The sequence below is a fragment of the Neopsephotus bourkii genome, unplaced genomic scaffold (assembly GCF_033783945.1).
Source record: "Neopsephotus bourkii isolate Nb327-2 ecotype Australia unplaced genomic scaffold, CSIRO-AGI_Nbou_v1 NB_1120, whole genome shotgun sequence".
In the NCBI taxonomy this organism is placed as follows: domain Eukaryota; kingdom Metazoa; phylum Chordata; class Aves; order Psittaciformes; family Psittacidae; genus Neopsephotus; species Neopsephotus bourkii.
This window is the reverse complement of record NW_026901606.1, coordinates 4534382-4549302: the sequence shown is the minus strand read 5'-3', so window position 1 is coordinate 4549302 and position 14921 is coordinate 4534382. Positions and strand designations below refer to the sequence as shown.

The following is a 14921-nucleotide window of genomic DNA, read 5'->3' as shown; positions in this document are numbered from 1 at the left end:
ACAACCTTGGAAACTATTTCATACTGCATTAAAATCCACTCGCCCTTCACATCTCCCCTTCTTCATTGGGTGCCATCATTATACTGTAGTTTTCCCAGCTCTTCCTGAAAAGGTCACTCTACACACAGCCACTTTCTAGACCATGCCAGGTTTTCAATAGCCCCTTTTAATTAGTCAACCCACCAGAGATGGCTTTTGGCCACTAGCAGCTCACAACCCATTGAATGCTGGCAGCAGTCAGCAGACAGTGGGATGAAAACCTAATAGCCAAAGGGCTTTTGCTCCAGAAGGGAGCAGTGTGAAGCAGCACAATACTTTAAACAGAGATAAGATAGAAACGGAAATACAAGTTCCAAATTTCCTTCAAATAATTGAGGTACATGTTTGCAAAATCCAGACTTTTAGGCAATTTTGCATCTGGATTAGAATCTAAAGATTTGTATTCCGGGGACACTAGCAGTAAGTAAGCTGCAGGCATCTTGTCAAAGCAAAGACCCTCCAGTGGTTCAGGCCCCAAAAATGGGCAGCCTTGTTCCAGCAGCTGGTCCCAGCCACCCAGAGCACTGCTGCCCCTCACCAGCCGTGTCCTGCTGCCCGGCACAGCCACTGCTGTGGGTTTGGTGCAGCAGAGCAAAACACAAGCCTGCAGCTTCACAGAGCCCTGAGACTTGAGCTGGGGTTTGTGCCCAGACTCAACCCGCCCCACCACTAGCCCCAAGCTCCATCTGGGCCCTGCAGCACCCATGGGTGCCATTCACCCATGCAGCAGCACCCTCGGGAGCACAGCAGCAAACCCAGGGAGTGCAACTCTGGCCGTGCCTTCAGAGGGCACAACCAAATGAGACCCCCAATATGGAAAAAACCCTGAATACCCAAGTCAACCCCTATCCCATTGCCCAACACAGAAACACATCAAGCCTATATGCCTCTTGTCCCCTGTCTACAAGGCTGGGACTATCTGTAGGTCCCTTCCTCCAAAAAACAGTGCATGCTGAGCTGGAAAGGAAGGCACAGGGGCTGGCAACAGCAGATCAGGTCTGCCCAGACCACAGAGCAGAGTGGTCACTGCTGCACTGTTGGTGCTATAGGATGCCATGTCCCCTGCGTCCTCAATATCCTTGGGGATGTCCTAGTCCCAGCCGCCAGCACAGACCTGCAGGAGGAGCCAGCATACACTCCCCCAATGGACAAGACTTGCTGCCACTTGGCAGGTAATGAGAGAAAATCATCATGGGCTTTGGTACCAGCCCTGCTCATCGGCACACCTCATCTAATGGGCTCCTCCAGGCTGCTTGATACGTCCTGAAGCCGTCCCGTGCTGCGCCGGAGCGCTGCCTGCCAGCAGAGCTGCTAGCCAGATGTTAGGAATTAGGACTGCTCCCCCTGCTCACAAATGTCAATAAATTCAAGTGGGAGATTGCCGTAGACAGTCTGCCACCTCCTCCGCTTGCTGCAAGGTGTTGGAGCCCAACTGGAAAATAAGGACTTGCAATCACTTATTTACCAACCCAGGGAAACAACAAACCAAACCAAACCAAACAAGAAGAAAATCAAACAGACAAACAAAGCAGATCTCTCCCGCAGAGGCAGGGTCATTCACACCCCCCACGCCATGCCCCTGGGTACGCATGCTGGGGACCTCAGTTCAAACGCTAATGCTGCCAACCATCTGATCAACGACAAGTCACCTATCAGGCAGTCTATGACCACCTACTTGCCCCTGTGAAACGCTGCAGGAACACTTCCCAGCACAGACTGATGCATGTACCAAGGGTTTCCAAACGGACCTGTGAGCGCATGGGGCTGCAGCAACACCAGAGGCACAGCCAGGCTGCTCTTTGCACACAAGGCACACACAGCACAGGCAGTAACACCTCCGGGCACCAGCCACGTGCCCATGGCCATGGAGCCATTTCTGCCCCAGGTCAGGAGCCCTGAGCTGCATCCCCCAGGTCCTGGCTGTTGGGAGTGGTGACACTCCTGCACACGCTGTCCCTGCGGGTGCCAGGCACAACCGGAGCCGGGAGGAGCAGCCACTCTGCTGTAGGTAGCGTGTGGTGGTGCTCAGGTGGTTGTAATTGATTGCTTCCAACCGCTGCCAAGCTCCAGCTTGCCCGGTGTTTGCATTAAATTACCACAGCCAGGGTCTCACACTTATTGTGTTTCCAACAACTTGCTGGAAGAGGTCATCACACCAAAGTGTCACCCCGGAGCAGTCGCTTGGGAGTTTGAATCGGTGCCTATTGGGATTTACAAGGCACAGCACTGTGTTTTTACAGTATCCCCAGGCACCCCTCCAGATCTCTATGTGCCTTATTCACCTCCCTGGGTGCCTGAGCCCAAATCTTCTCTCTGACTCACTGTAAAACAGACTTTGACAAACCAGAGAAGAGCTGGCAAATCCCTTCACTTCCACCCACTGAGACCCTGCGGCTCCTGTCCGGGCTCCCATAGGGGCTCCTGGGGAGCAGCTTCGTGTTCACGCGTGGGAACCAAACATCTGCCCTGGAAAACATCTGGGGCTACACAAACAACAGTGGTTAAAAGCCCTGAGTGAAGGGCCTGCTCCTGAGACACAATCACCTCTGTATGATCATATGAGCGCCTCTCCAGAATGCTTCAGCTTCCTCCCAGCTGCCAGGTACCTTCCACGGGCAACACTAGACTTGGCCAAAATGATCCTTTTCCTGTTTTCCACCTAAACCATTACTTAGTTACAGGAGACTTGGTGAACTCACTGGATCAGCTCAACCTGACCATCTAGCTCCCAAGGTCTGTGCAGCCAGCTGCAGTTCTGGCTCTACAGACACCCAAGGGAGAGCTCAGATCCCCCTGCGGAAGGACCTAGTGCTCATCCAGCCCCATCCAGCAGAGCCCTGAGCCCCGAGAGCAGGTGGGTGCTCTGCCAGGGCCGGGAGCCACTTTCCATTCTCCTACCTACAGCAGCACAACTTCTGGTTTCCAGGCACTGAAACTTCTGCCACTTTGACTGAATTTCCCTTTGCAATCTGGGATCTGTTTGAGCTTGAGATGCAAAGCAGGGGCGAGCCCCAGGGGCTGGAAGGTGTGTTCCCACCACCCACCTCTGGCTCGGGGGCACCGACCTGCTCCCTGGGAGACTCCCTGGCTCCGCACAAGGCACCAGCCCTCGGCACAGGGAGGGCCCCGGGCATGGCAGCCCAGACCTGAGCCTGCCTTCCCAGGAAGGACGAGGTTCACACGGCTCCTGCTCTCCACTCTCAGCTGCCTGCCTGTGCCGTGGCTGCAGGCAGAAGGCTGTGCTTCCACATCAGTTCCCAAGGAAATACACCCAATAGCTGGCCACGACTCACTAATACCAGGGGAGCGACAGGGCAGGTATGCAGTACTTGCGTTGGGGACCAGTCTTGCAGAGTCCGGCAAGGCTCAGGCTGTGGCTTGAACCCCTCATATGGGGCATCCCAGGCCCCCTGCGGACGGTGGCTCGGAGAAACACCAACTCCCACTGCTTGTACAACATCCAGAAGCAAAACAGATTATAGCAATGCCACAATGCAGTGCAGCTTGGTGCAGTAACAGCATTTGCACCTTTGGGTGCATGCTAGCAACTCCAAACACATCACGTTCTATGAAAAGCAGAAATTAAGTCAGCTACAAGAACTCCTGCCCCATCTCTAATGCAGAAATTAAGTGTAAATTCCCAGTTTCCTTTCTGTGGCTAATCCTCCCGATTTATTTGAGAAGATGTAATGTTAGAGGCGCATTTATTTTCATGTTTGGAATTTCTAAATTGGTATAAACCAGCACTTCAAAGTAACCCCCTTCCTATAAAACCCAATCCCACGGAGATGCCACAGTATATTTGGACAGTAAGTAGATGCTTTGTCATATTCCCACGTGTATATGAGGTTTTTTTCTTTGGGAACATTTTCTGCCTAGTTTCAAACCACAATTCTATGCCCAGGCATACATATATACTGAGATTGTTTATACAGCCTACCCAAGGAGTTCGTTTTATTTAACAACCCGGTATAGTAAAGCTCACTGGTGGGTATCTCATCATTACACCACAAAACACTGTGCTCAATGAGCATGCAGGATCTGACATGAAGCCACAAGAGCCAGAAACTTGAGAATTAACGCTGAAACGCATGATTATCCCATGCCGCCGTGCCTACGTTTTTCAGCATAGGAAACAAAATGGATTTTCAGCCTTTTTTGAGTTGCAGACCCCAAAACATTTCCCAAGAGAGATGCAGATCCTTGGCAAGCAAATCTAAGCCTAATGAGTAAAAGCCTACTTTCCCTAGTTACCTCTCTGGGAGTTTTTGGAAAGACAGCATGGGGCTCGACATAGAAACCACAGCAGACAAGGAGTCGGGCGCAGCTCGAGTGTGGGATGGGGTCACCAGCTCAGCATGTCCTCAAGCATGCTTGTTCATGACATGGTGCTTTTTGTTTTGTCTTAATCTCAGACCCCCACATGAGCCACCGCTCAGACCCACAGAGCAGGGAGGTTTGCAGAGGTGCCTGGACATCCACATTCTCTCGCCCTCGTGGTGCGGCTGGGGCTGGAGAGCAGGGCTGGGACCCCCAGCAGCCATCCTCATTGTTGGCCAAAAAGGCAACTGCTGGTTGGGGCAGCACAAAGGTGCCTGCACACCAGGTTCAGAGATGGGGCGGTGGTGAGAGAGTGCTGGGGGGTGTTCACTCCACAGGGACATGGCTGTGATGCAGCGTGGCTGCCTGCACCCCGGGAACAGCCAGACCTTTACATTCAGTGGCATTGGGGTGAAGGTGCTGGCACACCAACACACTCCTCCCAGGCAAACAGGCAGGGGCACAGGGTCCTGTCTGCTCAGCTTTTGCAAGGGCTCTGGATACCGTAGCTGCACCACGCTCCAGCCACGCAAGCCTACATGACCTTCAAACCTACTGGGCCTTAATCCTGCTGGGGCAGAACAGTTCAAATATGAAGTAAACCCACTCAGTGTCCTTGGGATTTGATAAGCTCTGTGAGCGCATTGCTGCCAATGATGTTAAAGACAGTCTGCTACAGAGAGCTCATACTCCTTTTCATTCCTGGGGGCTCGAGTCCAAATTCCACCCAGGCTTCGAGTGGGCAAAACGCAGCAGCGACTCCATGCAAGTATTTCATTTTAGCTGCAGGAGTTACAAAGACAGCCCAGTATTTGACACAAAATTCATTATAAAAAGCTATTTCTGTTGAGGGAAAGCAATCCTAGAGCTCACCCACTCACTTTCAGTACAAGAACCCAATCAAACTAAATCCTTCCCCAGTACATCCTTCTTCCCCTAAGCTGCTCCTGCGAATTCACCTCCTTGGTAAGTGACTTTTCAGCAGTACTCAAGGAGAACAACCAACCAGCCTCCATTTCTGACCCAGACCAAACTCTCTATGCATTTTTGCCACATCCCTTAAAGCTGTTAAACATGTGCTTAATGGCAAGTTAGTGCTTCCACCAAAGCGATGGGCCCATTGCCAGGCTGAGCTGGTAACTGCCCTTACCCAGGCTCGGGGACACAGGCCAACCAGCCACCCAGGCTCCCCTGCCAGCCAGAGGAGACCCAGCCACCCTCTGCAGCCCCTGCATGGCCAGTCCCCCATGGTCACAGTGAGAGCAGAACAAGTGGCTGCCACCACACTGACCACAACTGCCTCAGAGCATTCCTTGCACTGGGGCAAAGCCTCTCCTACCAGTGCTGGCTTCTCGTCATGATGCCGAGGGATAACGAGCCTGCACCCTTATCAGCAAGCACTGCCACAGCGGTGCCATGGGGACAGTGGCATGCTGAGAGCACCCTCCCGAAACCCATCACTGGCAGCGAGTGCTGCAGCTCCCTGGCTGAGTCACAACCGAGTGCTGCAGGAGAGGAGCATTCAATTAGACAGAAGAGCACACAAGGGGGCAATGATTTTCCTTTCACACCACATTACGCCTAACAGCCTGCGCTCCCTGTTTGTAACAACCAACTACTTCATCCCAGCAAGCTCAGAATGAATCAGGCCATCATTAGGTTTTTATTTTTTCTTCCAGAAGGAGCTTAAAACCCAACCACCCAGTTCACAGGCAGAACCAATAAAGCACACTTTTGATAATACCAGAGCAACCATCAGTGATGCATCGGCTGAAGACAACCAGGAAACCCACTAGCGGGTAGAGAAGTGGAGCTCAGAATGGGAAGGCAGCTACATGCTGATCTGCTCCACCAAAGCAGCCGCTGCTTTAATACATTTTCCTGCTGCGTTCCCAGGGCTGGACACAAAGTGTATTAGAGTATTTCATTGTCTTGAAGGTGGAAACTGATGTTAGGTTTTCGCAGCACAAAGAAACACAATATTACAACTCTTCTCTTGACACCACCACTCTGGGACTTGGAAACGAAAGAGCTTGTTAACTTGCTGGCAATTCTAATGATTAAGTAAAAAGCAAAAACCCCGAAAGGCTCTCCTTCTGACTGGTAGGAAGGCTTCCCAGCAGCCTTGGTCAGCGGTTTTAGAGGAATACACTTCAAATAAATGGGAAGCATAGAAATATTAGGCATGAACAAATATTAATGGTATGCTTCATTTATATCCTGCTGTACTCAACATCAAAGGATCTCAAAGCAGCTTTACAAATGCAATCTTACGCTACATGTGTTTCTGAATAATAGTAATAAATGCAATGCAGCAAATCAGGGAACTGAGGCATTTAGGGTTGAAGGACGGGTTCAAGGTCAGCAACACAGCAGCAGTGTCAGTCAGGACTAGAACGCAGTTTTCCCCATCCAGCCATTCTGCTGTCTCATGTAAACAGGTTTTCTCACAGCCTTGTCTCACTGCAGTGGTAAATACAGAGGGTTTCCACTGACTCCAACAGCACTGGTGAGGCTCCTCAAACCTCGTATCGCCTATCGCTCACCCCTGTCCTCCACAGGCTGCCTTTGTGGCATCAGCTGACAACACACTTCTGGTCACCTTCCTCACCTTACCAGGAACATGCAGAAATAAGGACCCCAAGCACGCTCCACAGCAGAACACCATGATGGGCCAGACCCAAAGACGGAGTGAAATCTCACTTCTGCACTGAGTCTCCCTGTAGTCTTTAGGGAATCAGCTGTCCAAATAGCTTACTGAATATAGCACTTCATATGTTCAATGCGAATAGACCGGTGTTAGTCATTATTATTTTCCTTACTCTCTTGGGTGTCCTTCTGCCATTGACCTGCACTCACAGCTAGGCTGGTACTCCAAGCTCCTTCCAGAACTCCCAGCCACAATGTCTCCTCTTGACCTGCCTGGTAGAAACAGCTCAACCCTGCCAGGGCTGAGGGCTAACTTGCACAGTGCTGAGCTTCAGTCACAGCCAACATGAACTGCGGGTGCCCCCCTGTCCTGCAAACAGCACCCCTGACTCCTCTGAGAGCCATCACCATGACAAGACTTCAGGACTGGGCACCCCTTGTTTAACGCCCCAAGTCTTTGTGGAGTTAACTCAAGAGCCATGACAACTACCAGATTTCCTGGCTGTCACGCAGCTTGACTTTGCCACTGGGGAAAAACTATTCAACTTTGCTGGAGTAGGTCTATGAACCACTGCATTAAGGCTATGTATTTGAACATAGTGTAGAGATGCCACACAGAGCACTCGGGTTACCATGGTAAACCTTTCTCTGTGTCACTGCCACTGCACGGGGAAGCCTGAGCCCAAACGCTCTGTCTCGCCTTTGAAACCAAACAGATGTTTTTACGATCTTTGACGGAGTTGAGTTATGCCTCCTTCCCATAGGAAAGGAAAAATGCAGAGCTGAAGCAGCCCGTTTTCCCTTCTCCCCCCCCCCATCCCCCGCCAAGTACCGTGTATCTTCAGTGAAAGGGAAAAGCGGCGCCTTTATCTCACGTTTACGGTCACTTGGTAACAAACGGCGACAACGGCAAAACTTCTGCCCTGAACGGGGCAGAACAAGGCAGCCGGTGAATAAAGCCGCTGATGCGTGCGCGTCCGGCCGCGGCGGGGTCCCACGCGGGGTGCGCCGTGCGGGAGACGTCCCGCGAGTGACCGGTAACGGGGCATGGGAACAACGGCGGCCCCGGCGGGGGGGTGGAGAGGGGGTCCCCACAGCGCACACACACACACACACACACACACACACACACACACACACACACACACGTTCTCTGTTCGGTACGAGCCCGCCGCCTGGCTTTGACGATGTGACCGGCTGCACTGACCGGCGCGGGGCACGGAGGGAGCGGAGCGGGGAGCCAATAGAGCGAAGCGCGGGGAAGGGGACCGGAGCGCACTCGGTCATGGGAGGCGCTCCCGCCCGGGGAAGCGGCGCGGAAGCAGCAGGAACGGGACGGGACCGGACGGGACGGGGTCGCTGCCTCCCGCTGTCTCCCCGCTCGGGATGCCCCGTCCCCCCTCCCCGCGCCTGCAGGTGCCCGTACCTGTATGTTCCTCTTCTCGCAGGCCGGGCCGGTTCCCTGCACCACGCTGTCCAGCACAGTGACCATGCCGGCGGCCGGGCTGACGAAGCAGGAGTTGCGGGCAGCCCGGATCGTCTCCTCGATTTCGGCGAAGCGGAAGACGCAGAGCGCGGACTGCGGCCGCCCCCCACCGCCGCCGGCCCCGGCCCGCTCGAAGACACCGAAGAGCAGCTCCTCGGGGGGCGGCGGAGCCGGGCCCGGGGCCGCGGGGCTGCTCCAGGCAGCCCGCGCCGGGAAGACGGAGACGAGGCGGGTGAAGGCGTCGCTGGCGCCGCCGCAGCGCAGCCCCAGCTGGATGTAGGACTCGGTCAGCTTCTTGGTCTCGCCGCTGCCGTTGAGGGTGGTCTCGGCCGCCTCGCCCAGGCAGATGCGGGCCAGGAGGCTGTGCGAGGGGCTCTCCTTGTCGCCAGCGTTTGCCTCGCTGTTGAGCGCCAGGTACGCGTAGGGGCGCCGGGCGGGCGGCGCGGCCCCGCGCTGCAGGAAGGCGCGGACGAAGCTTAGCTTGTGCCGCGCCTTGGCGCCCTGCTTGATCTTGAAGATGTTGTCGTCGGAGGGGTTGATGTCGAAGGTGAAGAGCTTGGCCAGGTCGCCGCGGGCGTTGAGGGCACGGATGGCGATTTCGGGCGTGTTCTCGAAGCGGTGGTCCTCCAGGCTGCGGTTGCGGGGGAAGAAGGGGCTGCCGAAGCCGGTGTAGGTAGCGGCCACCAGCAGCCGCGCCCCGCCGCCGCCGCCGCCGCGGCGCAGCACCAGCCCCACAGTGGAGGCGTTGGGGTGGTTGGCCGCCACGTTCAGCATGCTGGGGAAGACGGTGACTGGGTCGCTGCCTCCCGGCGGGAAGCGCACGGCCACCGCCGAGATGTTGGCCATGCTGCGCAGCTGGCAGAGGCCCTGGTAGATGGAGCCGCAGACGACGAGGACACCCTGCTCGGGATCGGGCTGCAGGATCTTGTTGTAGTTGTTGGTGAGCACCTTGGGGTGCTCGCAGGAGGCCTGCGGCAGCTGCGGTGCGTGGCAGAGCGGGCTGTCCAGCACCGGCCCCACCGCCGCCTCCGCCTCCAGCGCCAGCTCGCCCCCCGACAGCTGGAAGAGCCGATTCACGGCAGCCAGGTACACGCGGGAGCCGGGGCCGTCCAGGGCGAAGTTGTTGGTGGGGGTGGGCGAGAGGAACTTGCGCTGCACCTCCAGGCCGGCGGCGCGGCCGGGCAGCAGCGGCAGCAGCAGCAGCAGCAGCGGCAGCAGCAGCAGCAGCAGCGGCAGCAGCGCAGGGGGCCGCGGCTCAGCGCCGGGAGCCGGAGCCATCCCGCCGCCCGCGCCGCAGAGTGCATGAGCCCTTCGCCGAGCGGCGGGAGGGGCCGGGCCGCGGGGCCGCTTCCTGCGGAGGCAGCGCCCGCCGCCGAGCGACGCCCGCGGGAAGTGGCGGCCGCGGCGGGTGCGCGGCGGGGGGCGGCGGGGCGCGATCGCGACCGCGCCTCCCTCCCTCCCTCCCTCCGCCCGCCCACCCCCGCCCTCTCGCCGGTACTCGCTGGGTCCCGGTGCGGGCCCGTCGTGCTAGCGCGGGGAGCTGACCGCGCACCGGGCAGCACCGGGCAGGGCGGCGGTCCCCGCCTCGGCCGCGCCTCCTGCGGGTTTTCCACCGCCTCCTTCGCGTTTTCGAGCAGCACGGGCCGGCAGGAGGAGGCGGGGGTGGGCGGGGGTAGAGGGGCGGGCTGGACAGGGGACAGGACACACCTTTCCAGCGGCGGTACGGCACGGCCAGCCGGAGCGGGCAGACGCGCAGCGCCGGAGCAGGCAGCACGTACAGAAGGCAAAGACGCAAAGCACGTAACGGGGGTGTCCCGGGGGTGTCCCCCTGCCTTTCCCCCAGCACGGACACCGCCGGGGGCTCCCGGACTCGTCCCGTCCCCTCTGCGCGGCCGCGCTCGCCGCGGGATGCGCGTTTGAGGGTAGCGGGGGATGTCGGGGGTGTCTGCTCGGCCCCAGGGGTCGCCCCGGCCTCGCCGCCCTCCCGGGGGACAGCGACAGCTCCCCAGGGAACGGGGCGGTGGCAAAGCGCGGCCGGCGCCGGGCTCCACCCCTAGAGCAGCTCTGCCAAAAGCGCGGCTCACCCGAGGACCGTGCATCTCCTCTGCCCTCCAACGGGCTCTTTTTTAACTGTGGAGGGAAAAGAGAAAACAAAACCAACAAACCAACAAAACCATAAAGAAGCGATGATCTTCCCAAATTCCACCTACGGGAATCCACCGCTGGGAGAACCGCCCAAGAGAGCGGAGCCGCTGATCCACCCGCCCTTGTCGGCTTGGGAACGCTCCACCTGTGTGGGTGAAGGTGTCAGTTCACATCAGCTGCAGCTCTTCCTTCCTCGGCGGGCATGGGAACGTACTCCCTCGTCCTCAGCGCTGAGAGGCTGAGGAGCACTGCAGGGTGAGATGATACAGAGAAAGTGAGTTTCATCGTGGCACAGGACACAGCCCGGGGCCACGCTCCCTGCAGCGGGTGCTTTGCCTTACAGGCTAAGCAAAGAGCCCTGAGCTCTTTGCCCAGACCAGCCCTCACCTCCTGCCACCCTATCGTAACAGAGCACAGCAGTAGCCTCCGAGTGCACCCAGGAGGGACCCGACCCCTTGGACCCCGGGGGCACGGGTGGGCTCCAGCACACAGCAGATACCTTGGTCATGTGCTTTCGGTACTGTGTGGATGTTTTAAGCTGAAGCAATGGCAGAGCAGGCAGCCAGGTGGAGCGGTTCTAAGATGTGGGTACATCTTTGTCTCAAGCCTCAGTTTCCACTAACAGCAGAGACTGGGCTGGAGCACCCACATGGTGGAGGAAAGCAAAGGAGAAGCTCGCAGGCTTGATTTCATCATGCGGCTGCGGAAGTACATCTATATAATGGCACAGGTCCCCTTGTAAAGGCTGAGCCTGGGGACACCTTGCCATCCACAAACAGCCAGCAGCATTTAAAATAAGGGTGGGAAATTGAGCTTGGTATTTGGTCGTGACTCCTGGGAACACTCCACAGGCAAGCCCTGGAACGCTGTCCTTCTGCTTCCTGGGCCCCTGCTGTGCCTTACTGCCGTGCCTTTTCCCGTGGCATGGATCTTTGTCCATACAAACATGCTAGCGAGGCTGATGAGGATTCTGCACGATTTCTGTTCTGGAGAGAAAAAAATCCTCTTGTCTAATCTCATTTCTACACCTGCCAATTTCCCTCCCCCCCTTCCTGATTCCTCTCCCTCTTGCGATCACTAATTAATACACAACTGCCTTGGCCACGCCATGTCCACCAAAAACCTGCTCTGCGTTAACTGCTTGGCTTTCGTGCTATGGCACTCATCGTCTGTGCTGATCATACCCTTAATGAATAGACTTACTGGCTGGGTTCAAATGTGGGACTCCCGGTTGCTGGGGTTTTTAAACCACAAATTAGCAATTTTTAAACTTGATCACGTCTTTAATGGCACTGAAATAAACCTCCATGATCCCAAACCCTTAATCTGCCTATTTTAGGATTTCTTGTTGCTGCTTACCCTGATAGCTGAGCATCTTCCATGTAAAATCAGCCTTTTAAGGCACATCAAATTAGCTTCCAGATTATAGTGAGTTAAAGAAAAAAAAAATAGGCCAAAGAACATAGAAAAATGTGACTTACCCAAAAGTACCCAGTGCTTTGTCAGAGGAAATCCCCAAGGAGCTCTGACTCCCATTTCCTATGCCCACAGTTATCTGCACTGATACAATTAAAAGCAAAATATCTGTGGTATTGAAGGATTATTTGACAAAGATTTTACTGCCGTTGTCGTTAGGAAACAATTCTCTGGTAAGATGCTTTGAAGCAAATATTTTCCAGAAATTATTCCCCACCCCTGTTATCTGAGCTGTTAGAAGCGCCAAGGAGTATTTCAGGGTAATGCTCCTAATGGAGTAGTGACGGGTTTTTAATCTCTCATACACAGATCTCACCATTATTTTTTGCTCAGGAATTTAAAAAAAGGTCAAAATTAAACCACACTCCTCTTGCCATAGACCATCACCCCCTGCCAGGATCCCTTCCCATTTGGCTCTTCAGCACGTTTAAAGATAACAGCCTTTCAGACATCTCTGTGGGGGAGAGGGGCTGTGTGCACAAGAACTCAAAAACATTTTAATTATTAATAAATATATTTACACGAGAACAGTTTCCCTTTAGGGGAAACATGAGTTACTCATGCAATTACTCAGGTTATATTGATTCAACACTGTCAAAACCCAGGATCTAATCGCTTTAATACAGGGAGTATAAACATCTGTTTATTTAGCGGGGTTCATCTGCAAGGTACCCACCGGAAAGGGCTCTGTGCAGTGGGAAGGGAGCTCACCCCTTCGCCAGGGGTGGCCGGGTTTGGATCGGCAGCGCTCAGCGCTCACTGGAGGGGAGGTGCTGCCTGCGGGGCCGGCGTGCGGGGCGCTGCTCGGGAGCGGGCACCTGGGAGAAGGACATCGCGCTCCATGTCTTTGCTGGTGAGGCTGAGCACATCGGGAAGGCCGGTGTATGGAGCACTGCTCCTCTCTGCCCCGCACGGCCACCCTGCAGAGATGAGCTGCGGGGAGCCAGGCACTACAGACCAGCTTCTGGGCACCCACCAGAGGAAAAGTCACCCCGGGGGAGCAGCAGGTCGCAAGGTGCCTCTGCTCTGACGAAGGCAGCCACTCCTCCTCCTTCCCTCCTCTTCACTCTTCACCTCTAAGTGGGCTATTTGGGTCATTTTCTGTGTGATTGCAGGGCAGGTTGGCAGGAGACCTCAAGGTGCATTCACAAATGCTTAGCGGACACGTGCTTTGAATTCTTTTGACCACTCGCTTTCCTTCTCAGAAACCTGCTCTGATGAAAAGTGGCCATTGAGTACCTCTACTGGATCAGAGCAGGGGTCCAACTCCTGCTTTTTCCCCATGCCGAGAGAGACAGCTAGCAGTTGTCTGAGAGAAGACAGAAGGAGGCTGGCGAAAGCAGAGCAGACCCGCTGGGTCTCCCTGTCTCAGCCCAGAGCCATGCAGGACAGGGGTCTCTTTGGAGCAGTGTTTCTGAACAGAGGGGAGCCATGCACCAGGAAAACACAAGCAGAGCTGAGGAGGAGCTGAGAAACACTTGGACATAGAGAAATTATTGCCCTAACAAGAGCCATTCGCTGATCACCCCACTCATCTGATGCTCTCCAGTGCTGCCTGCCACGCTGCCTTTATCCAGTCATTTGTTAGTGTCTTGTGTCATCAAGCTGGATACATCAGCAACGTGCTCAGTGAGGCACTTCAGGGCACTCAGAAATAACACAGGGCTTGGAAATAGGCTGATTAGCAATCCCCTGTATACTTTTGGACGAGTGTGGACCAAATTCCTATTTTATTGCTATCAATCTGTATTGCAGGCACTGCTCATGGAGGAGGAGGTCAGACCATCATTACCATTACCACTAATGATTTAGCATGCTGGGAGTCTGCAAGGTGCTTAGCAGAAAGATTAAGGCAAGGTCGCTTCCCAAATGTCCCTTAGTCTAAACACATGCTCCATTGTGGTCTCCAGCTCTGCTGCAAATGGCTGTGGCGCAAATTGCGTAGGCACAGCATGCTCCACTGCCACCCTGCTGCTGGCCTCCAGCCCTGCTCTGAACAAGGGTGAGAGGGATTTATGGGGACCCGAGGCACTTTCTGAGTAAAATCATGCTTTTTTTCCCCTTTTCACGTTCGAAGATGAACCTTTCCCATTGTTGCCTCAGAGTATGTAATGCAGTCATAACCTTGTCTGCAGCATGCAGCCAGCTGACGCACTCACCATGAGGGATTTGCCTCCAGAGAGGAGCTGTGCAGACAGAGGATGTGAGCATGAAAAGGTCTCCTTCTAGGTTAATGACAGATTCGGTACTGGTGAAAAGTTCAGACACACAATAATGGCAGGATTTTCCAGAGCAGGAGGTTTATCACAAGGCAACAAAACGCGTGTCTTTTGCAGCCCGTGCTGAGGTTTGACCCAGCTGGAAAGGAGAGCTTTCATGTTTCAGGCCCTCAGCATGAATACAGAACCAGCAGGTTCCCAGTTTCCCACAGATCTCCCTGGTGACTTGTTGCTTTTATTTTCCTTAGAGACCTAGAAAGGGCTCAGCCCTCAATTCTCCTAGCTTTACACCAGTCAGGGTTGGACCCTTGGCTGGTAAGGGAAAATGAATCTCCAGCTCTGTGGTGCGGGAAGTTCAGCACATGAGTGTTCAGATGAAGACACAAGCATCTGACTGATGCCCTGCAGGGACAGCACAGACACATTCCCCGCAGTATAGAGAAGGGAGGAAGCGAGTCCCCTTTGAACTCCAGCTCGCTACACCAACTGTCTCCCATCCATACCTGTCCCTCATAACAATGCAGACCTTGGGACATAAAAGGTAGGCATGGGTGCATGCACGTATGGCAGAATAAGGTCCCTTCTTC

The 14921-nt window shown here is 55.1% G+C and overlaps 1 protein-coding gene across 1 annotated transcript in view; it reads right to left on the bottom strand.

Moving 5' to 3' along the window:
* The window catches only part of PLXND1 (plexin D1), a 76650-nt gene extending 66782 nt beyond the window's left edge, over window positions 1–9868 (bottom strand). The window contains exon 1 of the mRNA XM_061362516.1: window positions 8435–9868. Coding sequence (XP_061218500.1) covers window positions 8435–9772 — 1338 coding nt within the window. The 5' untranslated portion in view covers window positions 9773–9868. The remainder of the gene's footprint in view (window positions 1–8434) is intronic.
* Window positions 9869–14921: the final 5053 nt, after the last annotated feature.